General features: G+C 43.3%; 2 protein-coding genes across 2 annotated transcripts; both read right to left on the reverse strand.

The window, feature by feature from the left end:
* Positions 1 to 2,506: 2,506 nt before the first annotated feature.
* Positions 2,507 to 9,812, reverse strand: LOC308134657 (sodium/potassium/calcium exchanger 3-like; the record flags this gene model as incomplete). Its single annotated transcript, XM_080502429.1, has 16 exons — positions 2,507 to 2,617; positions 2,733 to 2,798; positions 3,432 to 3,544; positions 3,706 to 3,820; positions 3,901 to 4,067; positions 4,427 to 4,694; positions 5,510 to 5,592; positions 5,863 to 5,999; positions 6,215 to 6,268; positions 6,345 to 6,370; positions 6,531 to 6,605; positions 6,687 to 6,790; positions 7,453 to 7,537; positions 7,808 to 7,882; positions 7,968 to 8,044; positions 9,704 to 9,812. The coding sequence occupies 16 exons, from the start codon at positions 9,810 to 9,812 to the stop codon at positions 2,507 to 2,509; spliced, it is 1,665 nt and encodes a 554-aa protein (XP_080358555.1).
* A 6,563-nt stretch (positions 9,813 to 16,375) lies between these two features.
* On the reverse strand, positions 16,376 to 20,300 carry zdhhc24 (zDHHC palmitoyltransferase 24). The gene is made up of 4 exons (XM_080502247.1): positions 20,279 to 20,300; positions 19,767 to 20,144; positions 18,806 to 19,083; positions 16,376 to 18,500 (listed from the first exon to the last, which is right to left on the reverse strand). The coding sequence occupies exons 2-4, from the start codon at positions 20,069 to 20,071 to the stop codon at positions 18,208 to 18,210; spliced, it is 876 nt and encodes a 291-aa protein (XP_080358373.1). The 5' UTR covers positions 20,072 to 20,144; positions 20,279 to 20,300; the 3' UTR covers positions 16,376 to 18,207.
* Between the last annotated feature and the right edge of the window lie 2,271 nt (positions 20,301 to 22,571).

Below are 22,571 nucleotides of genomic sequence, written 5' to 3' on the forward strand. Positions count from 1 at the left end.
CAGCGCCGTCCCTGCTGCTGCAGTGCTGCAGGTTGAAAACCTCTCAGCTTCAACACTTAGGACAGGATGACACTGTGTCAGATCTGTTACAAATTCTAAAGAAGGGCTTGTTAGGTAAATTTGTACTTTATGTTTATTATTAGTACTTGATATAATGGGAATTAACATTTTGTAAGTTATCGTTGTTTCATGCATGTCTATTATAACCACTGTTCACTGTTTCACACCTGCAAGGGCACGAGTCTTTGTATTATTGAAACTGTACCACTCTGAGACTCTTCAAGGTCTCTGGCCTCTGGGCCGGGGTACGTCTTATCTGAGACTCCTGCTTCAACTGTGTGAACCATATAGAAGTGTAACCACTCACACACACACACACACACACACACACACACACACACAGGCCTGGAAACCAGTGTTAACCTGCTTTGTCTGTGTATGAAAATGTAACCGCCTACTCTAACTTTGAATAAAACTGGGCAGAGAAATGAAGATCGTGGCAGATCGGTGAACTTCAGCTCCTGAGGTGAATTCATTTCTCTGTCCTTGTACAAGCTGACTTATTGTTTTGACTCTTTATTGCTCTCGATACTGGGGTTGTCTCTCTTTTCATTCTTGCAGGTTTTGAACCTAACAGGGCTTCACATCCAAAGTGAAACTAAAAGAACTATGGCCATTTTCGCAGTCCGGCAAGAGTGGTAAACAAACGCCACTGCGAAATCATTGTAGTTCTGAATCATTTGGATTTGTTTATCAGCAAATGGAATTTCACTTTTCTCATTGAGCCTAATTTCGTTTCTTTCCCATGCACCGGACAGGAGGAACATGCAAACTCATCACATTCTCATTGTGAACCACTACAGCACATATTCCGAGTCGTAATGAGAGAATGGTTATTGTAAGAAAACATAATTTTACGGGAAGCGGAAAAGGCCCTTCAGTATAGGACGACGTCTTCCATGAACTGTGTCACAGTGCAAATGAATAAAATTTAAATTGAGTAAGTTATAAACAGGGAAGAAAAAAAAAAAGACTCCTCACAGAACAAAGCATTTTATTGCACTCGGGGACTTTCTCTCCACAACACACATTCAACAACAACTTTTAGCATATAATCACCTTTGTTGCAGCACAAAAAAACATGAGATCCCTGCACTGAGAAGCCTGTGGGAAGGAGGAAAGGGGGCGGGGCCTATCTTCTATACAAGGCCAAGACAACAGTGGCTTAGTGCAATTATCTGGAGCGTGATGGAGAGCCATGCTTGTTTACAGCTAAAGACACAGAGGTGGGATGAAAACCCGGACATGAAGGGAGTGCACAAACCGAGAAGCAACTACATAGACTCACACATAAAATCATCTGGTGGTTGAGGTTGCTTGTGGCAGTTGTAAAGTGATAATAAGTAAACTTAACACACTTCAGGGTTTCACATACAATAATCATCTCTTTAGAATACAAATTCAATACTGTATAAATCTGTTGGCGAGACAGTGCATCATTTCTGGTCTGCTCTGGAGGTGCTTCGGTACAAAACTATGTAAAATACTAATTTATCAAAGGTAAACAATGTTGCTTTCAGGCAGCTGGTGTCATGGCAACGCTGCTCCAACATGTACAGCCGCTGTGAAATGAAAAGAGACCGTACCTCTCCGTACATTTGATTAATGGCAACAGTGAAGGTGGAACACGTTTGGCTTTGTGTGTGTGTGTGTGTGTGTGTGTGTGTGTGTGTGTGTGTGTGTCCTCTCGTGGTGATGGTCAATTCGTACCCTTTTAATTTCATACCTTTATACATAAATAGTAATTTCATACCTGAATTCCCCGGAGTTACTTCGATTCAGGTAAACGTGTTGGGAGGGAGAGAAGCATGAAAAGTGAAGGTGCAAGGAGTGGGGGGGAGTAAAATTGGAGCGGTTAAAGTTGTTTAAAAATGCAAAGGACAAGAAAGGAGTGCAGGCAGGCAGTGCGAAGTGGATGGAGATGAGTGACAGGACTGAAGGATAGCAGCAGGAGTGAAGGGAAAGCTTTACTAGACAGCACTGAGACTTGTAATGACGCTGAGGTGGAGGTGAAGTGTCGCTACATTTGGTACGAAGGGTTTGGGCATGTGGATGTATTGGAGAGAGGATGTTGGGAATGGAGCTGCCAGACAAGAAAAGCGGAAGACTTCAGAGAAGATTAATGACGCAGTGAATGAGGTGGACAGAGTGAGATGGATTGAGACAATCTGCCGAGCAGCCGAAGACAAAGCAGGGTTAAGGGTTGAATACGAAAAAGACTCCACCTTTTCTAAAATGCTCATAGTAGAATCAATCACAAGTAATAAATAACAATCATTACTTATTACAAAAAGAGGCAAATATGTCAAGAACAGTAAATGAATTTAAAAAAAAAAAAAAAAAAGGAAAAAGGAAAAGGAGGGTTATGGTTCAGGTAGGAAAGTACCCCCATCAAAGGTTTGGAATGACTCTACTGAGCAGGTACGAATTGACGTTTCATCATCCTTTAGAGACTCTCGAAGCCGACGGAGCAGAGGAGAAAGATGGCGTACAGCAGCAGGAGACAAAATCCGAGCCTGCGGTCCAACCTCCAGCGGTTCAGGTGGACACACAGGACCTGAGGAGGGGGAAACACAGTGTGTCCTTACTGCAGCCCAATGTGGAATAAAAGGCGAAACTTAATTTCCTGCCGGATGCCGTTTCTGAATCAGGGTTTGTGGAGATTTACTCACAGTGAGAGTGACTGAGGCCAACAGCAGAATCACCGAGTACACCAGACCTTTACTGTTAATTGTTACCTGAAAAATAAACATCAACATGCTGCGTTCAACCTTTAAAAACTGGACTGCTGCTGGTATTTTGTGTCAGTTGTTTTCAAATCAGAGGGTTATTCCTGGTGTCTGCCTGTCATGGCTCTGGAGCCACATGCGGCTCTTTAGCCTCACTGTAGTGGACAGCAAACAATCTTTCAAAGGGGGACACTAAAAAAATAAACTATTACACAGTCTTTGTATACTGATAACAGCTCAATTGGAGTTTTTCTTTCTGATTTTAAACACAAAACATTAGAAAATTACAATTACAGATCAGCGATTCAAAGCGTGGGCTGCGGCCACCTGGTGGCCGGACGGGGGTATCGCAGTCGTAAAGTCGTAAAGGTCATTTACAAATACGTATATAAATAGTTTTCATTATTCAGTTTGTAATTCGGTTAGTCATTTTTACAGAAAATATTATATCAAAGAATAGAATATAATAACACTGCATGTGTTTCTGAGTTGTATGTGGACGAGACATTGAGGACATTTAAAAAGAAGAGATGGCGTGTAACTAAGACCGCCATGAGACCAAAAGTACGAGCACGGCAGGAGTTGAAATAGCCACACACACAGCATGTGTAAAGTGTGGGGTTCCAGAGGAGCGGGCGTTACCACTGATCCATAGCTGACGATGAGGGTCCTCAGGGCCCAGGGGAAGCCCAGGCCCAGCAGCACATCGAAGATATTACTGCCGATAGAGTTTGACACGGCCATGTCGCCCATCCCTGCATAGATTTATACACGTAAGACCACAAATGATCAACAAAGGAGAGCACGAGGGTGAAGAATGGCATCTTTTTCCATGAGGATCACAATAATATCTACATACTCATCATCCTAATTGAATCATAAAGGAATGTAACGTGTCAACCGGGATTAAACCCACCTTGTCGTGCGACGATGAGGCTGGCCATGCAATCGGGAACGCTCGTGCCGGCCGCCAGGAAAGTGATGCCCATAATCACCTCTGGGATTCCAAGTGTGTAGCTGATGATGGTCACCTTAACACAGACAAAAAGAGGTCACTCGTGTGTCCCGATTGTCCACGTTCCGTCGCTGCTGCGTCTCTCCCGTCACCCACCATCCAGACCATGAGGTAGGAGAAGAGGGCAATCCACAGCGTGGAGGACAGGAAGGTGAGCAGGTACCAGCGCTCCCAGCGGGGCAGGTTGCAGTCGGGAATGGTGCAGTAAAGCAGGACGCTCACAGGCCAGGAGAGCAGCCACTTGAGGCGCATGCACCAGCCGTCTGCCAGAAACACACACGTGGACACAAACACAAAGTCATTGGTGTCTGTGAGTCTGTGTTTTATATTGTGATTAAAATAAACCTGGTAAAGAGGTGAAGTGGAAACCAAAGTGCTTTTTAAGGTTTTTGACAACAGCTTATTGTTGTCAAATATATATTTTCACTTGGTGTTGTACAGTTGTGTGTTTTTATTGCAATGTCACTTTATGGAATTGTTCTTGATGTATGTTACTTTTTGCTTTAAAATAGTCTAACTTTATTGTGAGTATTTAACTTTATTCATAAGACTTATACCCCACGACTTTGTCGCCAGTCCCATGTTGAAATAATCAAATTCTCCTTTTCACTTTTCTACTCACCTGGTATGTAAAAAGGTTTGAAAGGAGAGTTCTCCTCCTCTTCCTCCTCCTGCTCCTCCTCTTCCTCTTCCTCTTTAGGCTGACCTCCTCCTCCACCTGCATCTCCCCCCGCCTCTTTTCCCGTCTCCCTCTCTCCCGCCGGCGGCTGCCTGTCTCCCTCAGCCGCCGTTCCTTTCTCCCTCCCCCACGTCGCCGCGGCACCCAAACCTTCCTCCCCTGCGGCTCCCCCCTCCTCTGGGCTCACCCGGGACCGAATCAGTCTCTGCCTCTGTGGGATAAGTCAAAGTGGAGACATTAAAATTTTTTTTTAAAAAAACCCAGAGGAAACAAGATGATATGAGAAATACAGCAGCAGGCGTTATGGAAATTCATTCATTCAAGCGAGGGTCAGAATATGAGGAGAGGAAGAAGAGGTGATCGGGCAGCCGGGCAGGTCCTTCGCATTCAGGACAGGGAGTTTGAGAAACGCCGACCGGAGGAATAAAAGAGAGGAGAGACAGCGATGGCAGGTGCACTTTAATTCAGCACTGGAAATAGCAAGCAGACATGCCGGGGAGCCGAGGGAGCGAGGAAGCAGATCTGGAGATTGAGTTTGTGACTCCTTTTGTTTCTGGGATATTATTATGAATTAGACCTCTCCCTCTCCCTCTATCTATGCATGTGTATATCGTTCACCAAGCTGCATTATAAAGGGGGGAGACGACTTTGTATAGATAAGAAGAAAACTTTTGACGACTTCATTGCTTCAGTTTCAGCCCAAATTGTCTTATAAATATTAGTAATGGCCTTGTCGTCACCATGTGACTTCATGTTGCCTGATATTGCTAAAGTGGCAACTTGTTGAACTCCTTTAATATTCGACTGACTGTTTAGATTTTCTGGCTCTAGCGTTGTCACATCTGAAATGACCATTTCTCTATTGTTCCTGTATGTTTGTGTGAGCCGTGACAGGTTGTGGGTGAAAAAAAAGATGTAATTATTCAAACATAAACACCCGGCGTTAATCTGACACTGTTGTGTAATTTCCACAAGGGGGTGTAGGGGGGGTGGGGATGCGGGGAGATGAGAAGGCGGATGGCTTGCCTCTGAGAAGGTGAGTTGGTGGGGGTGCAGGTTCAGCAGCTCATCCACCACCGCCGAGTCCTGGCCGGCCACCACGCACGAGTCTGTGATGGGAGCGAAGAGGACAACTGAAGTTTGAAGGGGAAAGAGTAAAACATGGAGAAACCAAAAAGAAGAAATGACGTGGAAGAACTTGTCCATCAATGTGGTCTAGTTCTATTTCAGGCCGTGAGACTCCACTGGGGACAGAAATGGAACCGACCGGAAGCCTAAACTGTGTCGGGAGGCCTGCTGAACACGGCTCACGAGTCTGGTGGGAAGCCTTGGAGATTTTGGATGTACACATGCACACCAACAAACACGATTTGTTGCACCTGGCTTCAACGGCACCATGTCGTTGTCGCAGTCCGCGGCGTTGCCCACAGCGGTCGCCCGTCGCAGAGTGCTGAGACACGGCTGACCTGCCCGGCTGCAGTGTCTCTCCACCAGGCAGCACAGAGACCTGTTGAACCTACACACACACACACACACACACACACACACACACACACACACACACACACACACACACACACACACACACACACACACACACACACACACACACACACACACAGAGAGTGTAGTGTCTCCAATGATAAAAGATTGTGCAGCGGTTTAATCGAAGAGAAATCTCAATATATGACACAAGGAAATAAAAAAAAAAAAAAAAAAAAAAAAACTCACTTCATGATGATTATATAGATTCCATACATAGAGATCAGGATGATCGTTTCCCACCTGAAACAAACACACTGTCTTCTAACACAGCTTCACAAACTGTTCACAAAATGTGTTTTCTTTTCATCCGTCTTACCACATGACTCTTTCATCATAGATCACCTGAAAATAAAAAAAATTAAAAATAAACAAGGATGAGATAGTTAATGAGGATTCTGTTGAAGTCCTACTGGTTGATCATACAGGATGGGATGTTCTCAGTAATCTAAAGAGGGAAACAGTTTAAAAAGTCACAGTATTTTCACGAGAGCGAATTCCTCACCAGAATAAGCACGACTATTGACAGTATGTAGAAGACAGCATCACGGAACAGAGGCCACCAGCTCAGAGAGATGGGCTGCGGGGAGACGACGCAATTCAGTCAAATCTGCATTTCGGGAATTGGAAGAGACTACGTCTGCCTACAGGGTATACATACCTGCCCGGCAAAGATGCCACAGATACCAATGATGACCAGGATGTTAAAGACAGCCGAGCCCACAATAGTCCCCACACCAACATCTCCCTTTGTGATAAACACACCTGGAACATGAAAAGCAAAAGTCAATGAACATGAGAAAAGAGTTGCAAAAGCTATGGATATTTCTCTGTATTTGTTAATAGCACAAACTTCTTTCTTCTGTTGGTTCATACTCTCAAGATCTGGGCTGCTGTGCTTTATAGTACGTCACTGTTTAGATGGCCTAGAATCAATCTAATACTTTTATACCCTTTATTCTTCTTCTTCAGAATAAAACACGGACGTCCTGGAGCAAAGTTTCCACAGTAAGATACTGTAACTGTTCCAAGGCCATTGAGTTATCTGTATGTCATGTGTTTCATTAAAAGTGACAGTAGAAATACATATTTGATCACAGTATAGCGACGCGTTTGTGATGATAAAGTGATTCAAAGATTTTATTCACTTGTTTTGTTTCCTCTTTTTGTATTTCTTTTATTTTCATGTTTTCTGACACAGTTGAGAGAAAGTGGTGCACAGTAATGAGTGTGAGTAGTTCAGTCGAGAGATGGACGAACCATCAAGCAAAATAAAACATGCTCTGCGTGACTTTTTTTTTTTTTTTTCTCGCCTACTCTATGCTTGATGGTTGAAACTGCCCGTGTACTCTTAACTTCTCAACATCATGGGCATGTGATTGCAGGTAATTGCCGTGCAGGAATCAAAGGGCTCAGCCATTACTGACCAATCAAAGAGGTGAAGAGCTCGGGGGCGGAGCTCCCAGCAGCCATGAAGGTTGCACCTGCAACATCCTGACTGAGCTGCAGATTCTGGAGGAGAAGAGATGAAACGTTTTCTATTGAAAATGAACCGATCCTTTAATACATAGTCTGTCTATCAAGAGCTTGTTACAGCAAAAAACACCCATTGTATTGAAATATATGTTAAATATTAATAATAATAACAGAGTGTACAGTAAATCATGAAAAAGGTTGATGTGCACAGAAAGTAAACCAAACAAAGGGAGACATTTTTTTTTTTTTTAACATGGTGAACCTGAAGTATTTGCATTATACATTATATTTGCATCCAGCTCATACCTCTGACACTTTCTCCAGCGACGGCACAAAATAAACATCACACACGATGGCCAGGGCATAAAACATGTAGACGGCCTGCGAGGTGCAGGAGAGGCGCCTGTGAGTTTTAACAAAACATCTTCAATGTTGATTTTGGCTTCAAGACAGAGCTGGTACTCACACAGAGAACATGCAGGAGCACCGCTCCGTGTCGCCTCTGGTCGATACTGAAGATGTCTTCAGGAAACTCACTGACAGCTGCGGAGGAGAGGCACAAAGCTCAACCCAGTTGAAAATTACATTCAGGAGCCTCACAGAAAGAAAAAAAAAAGATGTCCTGATAACAGATTTTGAGCTGAAAACTAAAAATAATTTCATATTTGATTTTTCTGAGAGTGAATACAACATCTTTGTATTCAGGTCAGGCTGAAACTTTCCACAGCAATATGATGATAACTTTTTTCTTCTTCCCCTGAACGGCTTGTTAATGGCATGTGTGAAATCTGCAAGCATGCGAATCTGACTTTGTATTCCCCCCATCAAAGCTGCGCCACAGCCTTGTGACTGAGGCACCAGTTTTCTCAACCCGATACTCATTGACGTATTTTTCAGCTCTCCCAAAATCCAAAAGGAATAAAGTCGAGAGGCGCTTCAGTTTGGTTTGAGTTAGATGATGCATCACAGTCAGTCACATGCCATCCGAGAAGGATTGTTGTCCAGCACTGCCAGGGCCACAACAAATAAGGGCCACAATTCACTGCACGGATTTTTTTTTCTTTCTGTCTTCTGTAAAGCTGCTCCCGAATCACTTTCACAACTGTCCCAGCAATGATGAAGGTTGCAAAGATCTCACTGTGACCAAAGTGGTCCAGATGTTGCACAGAAGCCACGTCGTACCGCTCCAGACAAACACAAATCACGTGTCACGGTGAAGACACAGATGTGCAATGACAGTCTGACAACCTTTCGTATGGCTCAGTTCAGACACCGAAATCAAAAATCACGCTGTTGTAATTAATGCTCTTGAAAACCACAACATGGTTATTTTTCTCAGGCTCTTTCTCTGTATTGTAGCTGAATTTTCTTGTTTGTGTGATCTCTTTAATTTGCCTTAAAAAAAAAAAAAGCTATTCATCTCAGCATCAAACCATAAGTTAGCATCCCTCTTTCTTTGCCAGTGTTAAATTGATCCCAGCACAGGCAGAAGTAATGAGAGCTGCTGATGAGAGGTGACTAATCAGCAGGTCATCACGACAGGCCAGGCCTCTTTGAACAGCTCCAGGGGAGCACCACATCCAACAACAAATCCAGCGTTCAGTTTCCTAGCAACTGGGTCCCTCAAAGGCCCCGACTGTGTTCAAACATCAAGATGTGAAGGCTGAAGGAAGAAGCGTGAGGATGACCAGAGAGGAGGTCAACAGAGAAGAGGTGGCAACACTTTCACACCGTCTCTATGCACAAAAACAAATTAAAACACACACACACACACACACGCAGATAATTGTGTCACAAAGCACAACAGAGATTTTCATTAAATATCTACACAGGTTTGTAGTCTTACTTGTGCAGGTGTGTGCATGTGTGTGTGTGTCACATGTTTGGAAAATCTCACCAGATCTGGAAACACTGTCACTCTCATTGCCTTCTTTCAGATGGATGTGTTCTCTCTTTAATAAGGAGATGTCCACAGATGAAACACGGGAGCCTTAAAAAAAAAAAGACCAGACAATTAAGGGAAACATTATTTGTTATGTTGTATGTTATTATCTACCTACAGCTGCAGCATGGCAACTAACTTTATTATACTGCATTTGGTAAATTAAACGAATTAATGTTGCAAATAGGGGCGATAGACACCACAAATAACACAGACAAGAAGTGACCAGGGTGCAGTCTTCCATTTCGTACTGGAGGTACCTGCAGCATCAATGAAGCGAAAGATCCAGGCGGCTGCGAGCAGACCGACCCCACAGACGCAGAACCGGGGGAGGAGCTGCGTCTGCCCCGGTCTCCTCGGAGCCTTCATCCCCGCCGGCCGCCGCCTCTCCGCCGGCTGCACTGCTCAGAACATGCGGCCTCCTCCTCCGTCTGTCCTCCTCCTCCTCCTCCTCCTCTCTAACGTTCCCTTGTCTCCGGACCGGATCGAGCCGTCCAGCTGCGGGTCCTCCGCCGATTTTTTTTTTTCTATCTCTCAGCTGCTCCCGGAGGAGGAGGCTCCATCCGCGGGGGGAGAGAGGAGCGAGGCTCGGCCCGGCGCCAGCATCTCAGCCTCCAAAACAAACTGTCTGCGAAACACTAACGCGCGCATAAATAATAATAATAAATAAATGTTCCTGTATTCACAGCAAAAACCTCCTGTCTGGAATATAGACGCGGGGTTTTTTTCAGTGGCGGTCTCCTCCCGGGAGGAGGCGTTGTTCCCAGCCGGAGAGGAGGAGGGTAGGGCGGCGGCGTGGAGGAGGAGGAGGAGGCACGACTTCAAGGGGAATCTCAATCACATGTGTGGAGAGACGACTGGAGGTCTCCTCTGCACATTTTTTCCTGCGTTGTCCCCACTTTAGTTGTTGTGTTGATGTTGTTGTTTGTGGTCTTCTTTATTCATGTCTTCACTTCCAGACATTGGGCACCAAAGCTAGAGTAAATGCTGATGATGAATCTTGGTTAAAAATACAATATACATCTAGAAAACCACTAACGCTAGTATTTTCTTTTTCACAATCAACACAATGACTATAAACCAAGATGTTTTTATTTGTGGTCCTCAGAACACTAATTGAGATCATGTCTGAACAAACAAAAGTGGACATTAAATGGAGCCTCTGTTCAGATCAGACGGGAGGCAAGGTGCCATACTGAATGTTCCAGTAGGGCTGTACAATCAGGTGCCATCTGCTCCACAGGGTGTTGAGGAGAGACACGCTTTCCAGGACAATAAAAGTGAGGACGACGAGGACACACAGGAGCAGGAACAGCCGTGCGCTCAGGATGGTCGACTCAGAGCAGTCCTCGCCACTTCCACTACACGGGAACCAGATGGGAGAGACGTAAACAGGAAATAGTAAAGCCACATGCTCGTGGACACAAACATGAGTGTTGTATGAAACTAAAAGAGGATTTCTCAGATGTGAAAATAAAGTACCTGTCAGTGTGGAGGTCAGTAGGGGGAACATGAGGCGTCGGCTGCATCTCGGGCTCAGTTTCCTCCTGCGGGCAAAACAACCCAAAGGTTTTCATGTCTCCAGTCACATGTGTTTCACATGTGAAGGCAGCTGTGGAGTTAGAATCTACACTTGTTTACCTACTTTATCAGGTACACTGCATAGAAAACCAAATACAAGTGAATTTTTATAGATTTTTTGGGGGGGGGGGGTTCTGAAAACATCCTAACAGACATATCTGAGGTCCTACATGTGGAAGATCTGCAGAGTCGGTGGCGCTGGTTTTCACTTCCGCTGACGACGCCGTCAGCTGAATCTCCTCAGCGAGAGAAAGAGAAGAACTGGACGAGCCTTCACTTTCTCCTGTCCGATCATTCAGCATGGCACTGAAAAGAGAAGAAAAAAAAACAAGACGGCACACAGCTGGTTGGACACGCCATGTAAGAAAAGTCCAGATTTGCGCTGACAGGGTCAGTGTGTCAGGGTTACAAGTAGCTCTCATCCAGTCTGTCCTCTCTCTGCATGTTTAGCTCCTGGTTTCTCATCCTCAAGTCCTGGAGCGGAGGAACAAGAAAAAACTTAGATTAATGTTAATTAATATATCAATAAGCGGTTGCTGCTCCATTAAGAGCCGGTATCATAAAACAAACCGTGAGCTCATGTATTCACTACAAACAGTGCCGGGAACAAAGAAAGTTTAAGATATAATACATCTGGTAAGAGTTTCCGGCTGATGTATCTACAATGTTGTAATAAGCAAATCTAGCAGAATGCATTTCACTACATGCTCACTTTTGACAGAGATTAGCACTGACGCAGTGGAGGAGAGCATCTTCACCTTGATGACATTGAAGCACTCCTCTAAGCTTTCCTCCAAATACTTTAACTGCTGGTTTTTCTGACAAAACACACACACACACACACACAGGTGAAACGTCAATGTGACATTTCTCAAATCGCCACTCAGCCACTGCATGCCGTTGTTGCTCCTCTCTCTGTACCTGATCAATAGCCTCATCCCTGTGCTGCAGCCCCAGCTGAGCCTCCTCCAAGTCAAACTGAAGAAATACACGACAACGCAGGTTTGAAGCGACCGATGAGACGACTGGACCTGAGATAAATGATTCTACTTGTTAACCTGGAAGGTTAGTGGAACCGTCCTGACGTCGGTGACGCTCTCCTGGTTCTGGTCCACCTCTTGCTGGAGGCTTTTGAGCTGAAACGTTCAAAACGTTTCGTTGATACACACATGCTGGACAAAAGCCAAACACTTGCACTCCGAGAAAAACGTCTACCTGCTCAGTGAGCATCTCGTTCTGTTCCTTCAGCATCTTGGCTTTATTCTCCTACACGCATGCACAGAAACAGGACGAGTAAACTGAGGTAATTTCACTGATGGAGCTGAATGACATCCACCAACAGTGCTTCTTTGTTTGTTTTCGTGAATCAACTGTTATGGAGTAAAACTTTTAGTCATGCACCAGTTCACGAATCTTTTCCTCATTCTCTCGAATTCCATGGAAGTCATCCACCCAAAGAGCCCTGCAAGGCTCTGCTTCTTCCTCTGGTACTTCATTGATGAGCTTGTCCAGGCTGCAGACACACACGCTCACAAATACAATCCATTCATTCAAGTTATGTCTCTCATTCATAAAATCTATTGTTTAACCTCCTAGGACCCGGACTCTTAAATGGCATTCAATTTTAATTTCTCTTTGCTATTTGGGCTTATTGGGACCTGATGAGTGTTACAACAGAGAATTATCTTATTACATGATGTAGTTTCTGAGAAAAATGATGTCCACATATGTGGACATTCGTTTTATATTACAATAAAACACAATAAAGTCACAATTGAGTAATGATGTACAAAACTCTATATTTGGTACCTGAACATGGCAACATTGTTTCCTGAGTGCAAAACCAAAGTAGGAAACTATTGTCCATTTTTCTAAGTGCAAAAACAAAAATATAAACAATGATTGTGTGCTTTTTCTCAGCGCAAAATCCCCAAAATAAATAACTTCTCATTTTTGCTCAGTGCAAAAATAAAATGACAATGAAAACAAAAGTCAGAGTTGTCATTGTCATGCTGACCCTAGAAGGTTATGGCCACTTCCATCTGAAATTTTAAGAACTGCATGACGTTCTTCTTTGAAGTACCAAATACACTGAGGTCTTCACGGTACAGTAACCCGCTGCTGGCTAAAGCCAGATCAGTAAAGAGCATTGGCCTATCCACAGTGTCCATTTCTTTGTATGGCCATTCATGCTATCGTCACTCATCATTCTATCGACAAGGTCAACTCCACCCATCTTGGAGTTGTATTCATGAATAACACTTGGTCACGAGATGGTTACATATCTTTTCAGTTTCTTGTCCCATAATTGGCAGATATTGTCACCATGGACAAGCTCCTGTGAATGGAATCATCTGCTCATCAATAGAAACACATTCTGGGGGAGCCTGGGACCTGCAACCTTTCAGAATGCGGTTCAGAAAAGGCCTCACTTTCCAGAATTTATCACACCCTTTCAGAACGTCTGGAACATCATCATCAGTGACCACATTTAGTGATTTCCTCAGTCTGAAAAATCTGTCATGTGTGAACTTTTCTGTGATGGCAGGAATTCTCAAAGTGCTGGACCAATACATCCTGACTGCAGGATACTGGACACAAGACATCAAAATAGAAGCACCAAAAAAAATTAGAGATTTCATTAGTTGACGTGTTGACTGAGTCTCAACTTCTGGCCAGTGATACAGCATTGGAGCAATCAGCAATCATTTATCAAATCTTTATCAATGTACTGCTCCATGTGGTCCAGTGGGGTCCAGCCTTCTCTATCATCCACAGTGTCCTCTTCATGCTCAAACTGAGCTTGATTTGGTGTTAGCGGAGAAGCCCCCCATCACAGCCCATGTCCTTTCTTGGACTGTGCTTGATGGCTTGGTCCTGGCGTTGTCTCTTCTGAGACATTGCTTGAGACATCATGCTCATCCTGCTGTGCCCAAGAGCGACGCCTGGGAGTGCCTGATTTGTCATTGTCACGATCCAAACGATATCCTTGATATTCCGAACGGAGACGTTTACATCCTCTGATAGGATGAGGATTGGGGTCCTCACACCCACAACTGTCCTCCTCACTGCTGCCTGGCTCCTGTCATGGGGGCTGATAATCAGCATCCTCCATGGAATCATCGATGTCTAACAAATCTTCCACTTCTGACTTGACTCCACCAATTAACCCCAGCAACTCCAGTAGTTGTGATGAAGAATAGAACTCTCAAAAAAATAAATCATGACAGAAATCTAATAAAAATCTATGTAAATGTATTAATAAAACATACCATATCTGCTTGTACTGTAGTAAACTATTTATTTCTACCAAAATCATCCCAAAATACAATTTAAAAACTCAATCCCTTTGTCCACTTTGTGGACATGTTCAACAAAACTATCAGAACTAAGTCCTCCTGTCCACATACGTGTACATCAAGTTTAACAGCATGGTGAGTTGTTATAGTTGCAAACTTTTGTCTAATTTCACTTCAGAAGCGAACATTGAACACTTATAAATACATCTGAACAAGAATTAGCCATGAAATTTCTTTAAATTTTTTACCCGGTCAACTTTTGCATCGGGAGTGGCCGGCTGAATTTCAAGGTGTGTTGTCAACCATCTTGAATCTAACCTGTAATGTGTTATACTCTTATTCCACCACCAAGTGGCAGAGTGATGTCCACAGAAGTGGACACCAGGACTTTGTAGCACAAAATTTAGTATTGTGGTCTAGACAACTGAAAATGTGCTGTCCACATATGTGGACGCCAGGTCCTAGGAGGTTAAGGGCCGTGCAGCCTTTTTAGGATCAATGTCAATTAAACATGTGCAATGGACATTGGAGGATTTAATGTACTTTATTTTATATTATTTAAGTTGTTACGGGAATTTGTTTTCAACTATTGTCTCCCAAAAATTAATTATACACAATTATATTGAAACAGAAAAAAATAATGTTGCATAATACAGCAGTAGCTTCGTGTTCAGTTCTATTCTATAGCTTACATACTTGCTTAAAGACGGAGAAATGTCTGTCCACATGCTTTCTTTGACATGCAGTCAATGCAATTTGCCTGGATAATCTTTCTACTGCACATAGTGTTTAAATCCAGATGTTCCACGCTCAAGGTCAAGCCCAACCCTGCTGTTCTGTGGTGTTGTGGTGAAAAAAATTACTGTAAGATGTTGTGTGGACAATACCGTTTCTGTGGCATTAACAGGTAATGAATGACTTACGCAGCCACTTGCTTTCTGAGGCTGTCGTTCTCTGAACGCAGCAGTGAGATCTCGTCATCAGCCGCATCCAGCCAGTGTCTCATGTCAGCATTGAGACTTTTCAGCTGGCTGGCACTGTAGTCCAGCTGAGCGATCTTCTCCAGCATCTCCTGCGACGACCTGCTCACACAAGATGCCGACCAGCAGGTAAACTCATCACTTCTTACCTGTGCGTTCAGGTACATTTCAGAGAGAAGCACTCACAGACTTTCAGCCTCCATTCCTGCTGCTGGTTCACTGCATCCTCGAGCTGAGGGCAGTGAAACACGTGACAACTTTAAAAACATTTTATTTGTCCATATTTAAAAACTAAATAAATAAAAACCTTAGTTGTAGCCTGTTCAACATTTAACTTTTTTTTTTTTTTTTTTTTTTTTAAGAAGCAGCTGTAAATATTTGTACTTGCTAAAAACGTGTCCACGAGCAGCTAGCTTAACTTAGCATTAGCTTCGCAACCTCATGGCAAATACAAATTCGCTTAATGGAGGATTACTGATTGTTTCGGCAACGAAATAGAATCAATAAGAGAGTCTTACCAGTATAAGTGAAACCGAAACTTCGTGAGCGGGTTTTTCTGCGAAACAGAAGCCGTTAGCATGGTAGAGGGCTCATTTTACAGGAGGACCGTTGCCATGGCAACAACTGGACTGTACGACAGTAATCGTTGACTTTATGCATAAATAAAGTCACAAATAAATACATACATCTTTCAGTTTTAAAGTTAAGACAAGTATCCAAATTTAAACTAGTCCCACATCAATATCTACTAAGTGACATAAATACATAGGAACACTGCAAACTGGTAAACTCGGAATTTCCCACTGGGAAAGTAGGAAATCGTCTGATCGCTCCAGGAAGCATCATTTGTTTATCAATTACAAAAATGGTTTGAGTGAATTCAGTTTCGGATGTCTAGTTTTTATATAAAAACTTTTATTTTTTTTTTAATTAAAAAGGCCCAAAGATATTTGTGATTTTTTTTTAAAACTTGTATTGTTTTGAGTGTTGTGTGTAAAATCACTTAAGATTCAGAAAGCTCTTCTGAAAACCAAATACATTTATTACACTGAAGCTTACACCACATCGTTACAGAATGCACAATAATAAAACAGTATTCAATAGGTCCCGTCAAACTTTTTCAAATAGTAACATCAGACACAGAAAACCAACAGAAAGAAAATCAGGCAGGCATTTATGCTCAGGAAAACACTCCTGAATGTAAACAATTTAAAAATATTAACAAAAGAAAAAGCACAAATCAGCCAAAGGGCTGTTCATTTTCACTTCTTTAAGGCAAAGAAAATTAAAGTGGTAAAAGCACAAAGTGACATGAAGAGGAAAATCTCAATTGTAATGACTCAAGCCAAGTTGTCATCCAACGCTGTAGATGATGAGGTCATCCCGAAATGAGAAGCACACTCTAAATTAAAAGCATAGGACAAGGTGACATATAGAAAAAAACAGGTGAACATTTGGAGAAAACAAAAACGTACATAAAAGCCCAACTTTAATATTTTCCTGTCGCATGATAAATTCATTTGGTCAATCCATTCTGGTCACAATTTTTCAACGATATAGGATGTATATATATATATATATATATATTTTTTTTTTTTTGTAGAAAAATGGTTAAGTATGTCGATAAACAGTATTGATCACATTCCATTAGAATGCACTACACAATGACACATAAGCATTGCTTACTACCTAAATCATGTGTAAAGTGAATCGTCAGATTGTCACAACCAGAATCTTAAACTTCAAAATCAGTATTGAAAAAAACCCAATACTGAATAATTCTTACAACAAACGGCAATGAAAAATAATTAGGTAACCAAAAATGATTTTTTTCCACCTTTATTTAACAAACTCATGGACCTGCATATAGCCAACATGTAAAGCTTTGCCACAAATTACAGAAGAGATGCTCTTTTCAATTTGTAAGAAAGGTTTTTAATTTAGAAAAGGTTTACCGATGTTCGTCACACACACTGTATTTCATGTATGCACGCTCAGGTTGAAAATCTGGTCGTAAATGTATTTGTTTCCATAGCTGTGGTACTCTCGATACAATAAAACATACCAGACTAGAATTAATTGCAAGGTTTTAAAAACGTCATATTGAAGACTAGTACTTTATGTATCGATACTTTCGATCTCTGTATTGAAAGAAAAAAAAAGTGGTTTTCAACACCGAATTTACCAAAATGACTTCTTGCGAGTCTGTAAACTTTAACACCTCACGTGTCACTTGTGGTATGTTGCATGTACTTGTTGAGATCTCACTGGGAACATCTCAGCTGGAGTTTCGGAGTGGACATCGTGAAGAGCAAAATGAGAGCAGCTAATGCACAGCAGTAAATACGAGGCCAGCGATTTGTGTTTGAAAGTCCTGTGGTTTCAACTCAAACAGTGCAAGAAGTGTACTTGTACTACAGAATCAGGCAGCTTAGGTGTTTTTTTTTTTTTGGGGGGGGGGGGGCGTAGGAAATCATCTTCACCACTCCCAGTGTGTCCCATGGCTTCAGGACTCGTGTAGTGCATGTCGATTTAACAACGACAAAAAATACATTCTTGTTTCAGCATTGATCAATACGTACTTTAGATCACTATTCAAACTAACCCTTCATTACTATTTGATCCACAACCCTCAGTGAGTTTTGAGATTATCCTCAGGTTGAGATCAATGCATCGGTAAAAGAACACCCCCAGTTTTTTGTTTTTTTTGTCTCAGTGCAGTAAAAGGATTACAACCAGTAGTCACAACAGTGAAACAACCACGTGCTGTCAAAGCTTCTTCCCATCCCAAGCGACCTCTTCCTGGACCGAGGTAAGCTTCCCTGCCGCCGCCGCTTATGCTCACGCTAACATTAACCACCACCGCTCAAGTGAAGATCCGCCGCCTGTTCGGGCTCTCAGCCGTTACCGGCCGGGCTCCAGCGATCCCGTGACCACAAAGTTTATTCCATCCCCGGGGATCGGCGATGAGATGAGCGGAGAGAGCCAGCACACGTACCAGCGGACGCCGAGTGTGTGGCGCAGGTTGCCCAGGAGTCCCAGGCTGTAGGGTCGGCGGGACGAGTACCACTCCCTGGTGGTCTGACCCTGGAACAGCAGGTAGAGATGGAAGAAGAAGAAGGCGGACACCAGCAGGAAGCCCACCACGCACGTGTCGGCGATGAAGGCGAAGGCAAAGGCCCGTGCCGACACCTGACCTGTAGACGGCAGACAGGGGCAATCATGGTCACGGTGAGTGTTATGAAGCAGTAAAGCAGCCCCAAACACTGATGATACCTCCACTCTACTTTACAAACTGGACAATGATCATTATGTTTGTATACAATGGTAGTTTTACTTTAGACTAAATTCATCAAGTTGAGGATAAGGAGATAAATACTCCACAAACTCACACCATGCCCCGTAGCACTGTGTGAGACAAGAGCAGCTCGGTCTGACAACACAAAGGAAGACAAGCTGTTGGGAAAGAAAGACGAGCAGCGCATGGCGAACTGGGCCGTACCTGAAACGAGCATGATCCAGGGTATGAGCAGCAGCAGGACGCTGTGCAGTGTCACGCCTTCCTTCAAGATGACGATGAAGACCTCCGCGTTCATCAGGGTGGCGTACAGGAGACCCGACCACATGAACAGCAGGCAGCAGACGAAGTAACGGTAGTTGCGAAAGCCCACACACTGGTCAAAGAAGACGCAGTGATGGTCTCGCCGCAGCACGCACACCTTGCAGTCATAGCAGTGGGAGCAGCGCGGTGGAGTGTGCGTCTCGCATGTATAACAGTACCTGTGTGAGAAAAAAACGTGAGTATATATCAGATCCCTGTAGCACGGACGATGTCCTCGACCTGGGATTGGCTCCAGTGCACAGGATAAAGTGGTGTAAAAGATGAGTGGATGCAAACAAAAGTAAGGAAAAGAAGCTTGCAATTAAAGATGTTTCCAAGTCTAACTATACACATTAATTCCTATTCAATTGATAATGTAGTGAAAGGTTGTTTAGTTGCTTTTCTGGTTTACAGTTTATGTCCAATTTGACCTAAACAAGGTTAAATGAGGCTGAAATCCAGGGTCTTGTACGCCAGTCAACCTCTTCCACAGATAAATGCTAAACTATTAATTTTTTTAATCATTCTTGTATTGCAAAATGATTCACAACTGCCTGAACTCTTCACGGTTTTACAAGCACAATACAGCCCACATTCTAAGTGATAATTCAAGTAAAAAGTGTACTTTGGCCACCAAAGGCATTATCTAGTCATCCTGTTACTAATTGATCAAACGTGGTCTCTGGGTGGTAGTCAGCCGATCCAAGCACAGGCAGGAGGCTTCCTGGACAGGCTGCACACAGAAAACCACCGACACTCACATATAATTGTAGAGTCACCAATAAATACGTGTGTTTTAGGGGTTGTGGGAGGAAATCTCAGGGAGAACATGCAAACATGCTCACATCAAGTCCTGTCTCACCTCCAGCCCTGGCCCATGCCATCTCCGCCCAGGAACACCCCCTTGATGCTGGGACTGGTTCTGTAGAAGAGCAGGGCGTTCCAGCAGATGTTCCCCAGCATGAAGTACTGGCTGAGCAGGTGGACCCCCTTCCACCAGGCGGACCACGCCGTCTTCTGCTGGTCCGGCTCCAGGGGAGCCTCGACCATCACCAGGTAGCTCACCTCCCCGGTGATCGAGAAGACGAGGAAGGTGTTGAGGACGACGGGGAGGCGGTAACACATCCTCTCCAGCCTGCAAAACAACCTGCTGCCCAAACTCGTCATGCTGGAGGGTCCGTCCGGCTCTCCGCTCGGTTTCAATCACAGCGGAGGGATTTCACGGGCGCACAGCGGATACCTTCGTCAACCAAATAACCGCCAGTTAGCAAACAACAAGACAGAATTATCAAACGGATTCAGACAATTACCCTCTAAATATCTCCTCGTTGTGTTATTGTATCATAAGTAACTCAATGTAAACACTGCGTCTACCTGTCGAGCGCTTCACGTCCGCTGGAAGGTGTCGCATGAAAATACGTCCGGATCAGAATACTACAATATACTAAAGTTCCATCACTGACGTCATAAAATAACAGTTTTTATTTTGACGTTGCTCTCTTTTTTAAAATTAACTTATTATTATTTTCTGCAGTTGTTTCTCCGAGTCACGATTAACTAGGCACACTAAATTTCCTGTACAATTTTCTAATTACATATACAGTCACAGGGCCAACCGAGTGAGTAAGATAACACATTTAAGGACAAATTAGAGGGAACAATTAGCCTCAAAATAATGTTTTGGTTTTTATTTTTTAAAAATTCATAAAACCCAGACTCGAACCAGGAGTGTTCTTTGAGGTGAGCGTTCAAACCACTACATTGTTATTCAGCCTAGTTTCGAATAATTTCACCCACTTTGATTTACATTTTAGTGATACATGTCTAAAAAACCTGAATAGTTGCATGACAAATAAATAAAATCACTTCTAAGTTAGTATTCAGATCTATATTTATGTGATTAATTTTGGATCTTTGAATTTCTTCACTGAAGATTGTTGGCTTTTTCCTGATGTCAGCTTTGAGAAATAATTGTAATATGTGGCAATACAGTTCCAATTAAAGTTATTTCCATAACTTTTCTTTCAATCTGCATGCTGATAAAATCACTCTCACTTCTGGTTAAACTCACTGTCATAAACCTTATGTGGATTGGCCCTGTATTTCTCGTCCCTCCCCCTCAGTATGCAGGGTTTAATCCCTGTTAATCTCTGCATCTACTGAAAACCGGCAGTCGTGGCTGTTCCCAAGGAGAATTTACTGTGTCCTGGGCATCTGATCAGCAGAGGGCAAGAGACTTTGACAAAACAAATAGAGCTTGGTGGAAAAAACAGGTAAGACCCAATGAAGCAACATATGGGGAGTTTGTACTTTTGAACCATTAGAAACACTGTTGATCCATGATGAGATTACCTTTAAACTGTAGATTTGAACAGATGTACTGGGGAAATACTGCATGCAATTTATTGTGTTTTTGATGATGAACGTTTGATCAAAAACAAGGTTGGACTTGTTTTTTTTTAAATTTTTATTTCTATGTGTTCCCCCCAGCAGAATGATGAACCTGCAGCAGCGCCTGAAGGAGCTGAAAGAGAGAGAGCGCATATCCCAACAGCAGAACAGGAAGCTGCTGCAGCAGTTTGATGAAGCCCAGGATGCACTAAAAGACATGATGGCCAGCAACGCTGGCATGAAGCTGATTCGGGTGCACAGACTCAGGAAACACACAGATGCACGCATCCATTTTTGTCGCTAAGAAATAATTTTATCCAACATTAGTTGTAGCAAAGTGAATGACGATCACATTTTTGACCCTTACAGATTCAGTATGAAAAGTACCTGCAGGAAAATGGGCCCTACTGGCAGCAACAGTTTAAGGAGAAGACTACAAGTGCACTTGGAAAGGTACAATATAGACATTTCTTCAAAGAATACAGCTTGTTGTGAGTGATGATTGGGCAGAGTGTCTGTGGCTGTTTCAGCTTCTATTGAGATTATACTTGACAAATTATGATATCAGTGTTAACATAGGACCCTGTGTTCAGCAGGGGATGAAAGACCATTCGAGGCCAAACCTAAAGAAAAATGAAGTAACAGAGTTGAGAGATCAACCTTTTTCGATGCAAGGTTTGTTCATCTTGACACCCTTCTTCAAGAAATTCAATTGAAGAACATTTACTCTTTAGTGTTGCGGCGTGGAGTATTTATTTTTATTCTCTGATTTCCAAAACACAGCAGCACCTCAAGAGCAGCATCACTACAGCCGAGAACACTGGCTGAGCCACAGTCGGCCTCAGCTTGCTGGACCTATCAGATCACCCTATCAGTCCTTCGGTTCCTCTCAAGTCCCACCATCCCTCTTCTCTCCGAACGTTTTCCCACATTTTCACCCATCTGCTCATCACAACTCCCCGCCGGTACCAAGTCATCATGAACCCTGGCCCATACAAGATACCCAGACCTTTCTACAGGCTGAACACCTCTTGTCCCAGATTATTGGCGGAGCAGGGATCGCCTCAGCTTCTCAATGCTTGTTGGGGAACTTCAACATGGGGGAGCCTCCGCCTGAAAGGAGGGTTTCATCGACTATCAGAAAGGATGAGGCCAGCACAACTTCGAGCTCCAAGAGAGAGAGAGGTGGAGGGAGTAGGAACAATCGTTTTTCCCAGGAACTAGACATCAAACCGGGTGAGAGCAGAGTGAAACAGGCCCTTTTGTATGTCGAGAC

This window comes from Blennius ocellaris, assembly GCF_963422515.1.
Source record: "Blennius ocellaris genome assembly, chromosome: 9".
Taxonomy (NCBI): domain Eukaryota; kingdom Metazoa; phylum Chordata; class Actinopteri; order Blenniiformes; family Blenniidae; genus Blennius; species Blennius ocellaris.

Bases quoted from the DNA above. Each gene is read 5' to 3' on its own strand.
- zdhhc24 (XM_080502247.1), bottom strand. From the start codon at position 20,071: ATGACGAGTTTGGGCAGCAGGTTGTTTTGCAGGCTGGAGAGGATGTGT. The intron at 19,084-19,766 runs GTGAGACAGGAC...TTTCTCACACAG, and splicing joins GGCATGGGCCAGGGCTGGAG to GTACTGTTATACATGCGAGA. The intron at 18,501-18,805 runs GTACGGCCCAGT...TGCCGTCTACAG, and splicing joins CTGGATCATGCTCGTTTCAG to GTCAGGTGTCGGCACGGGCC.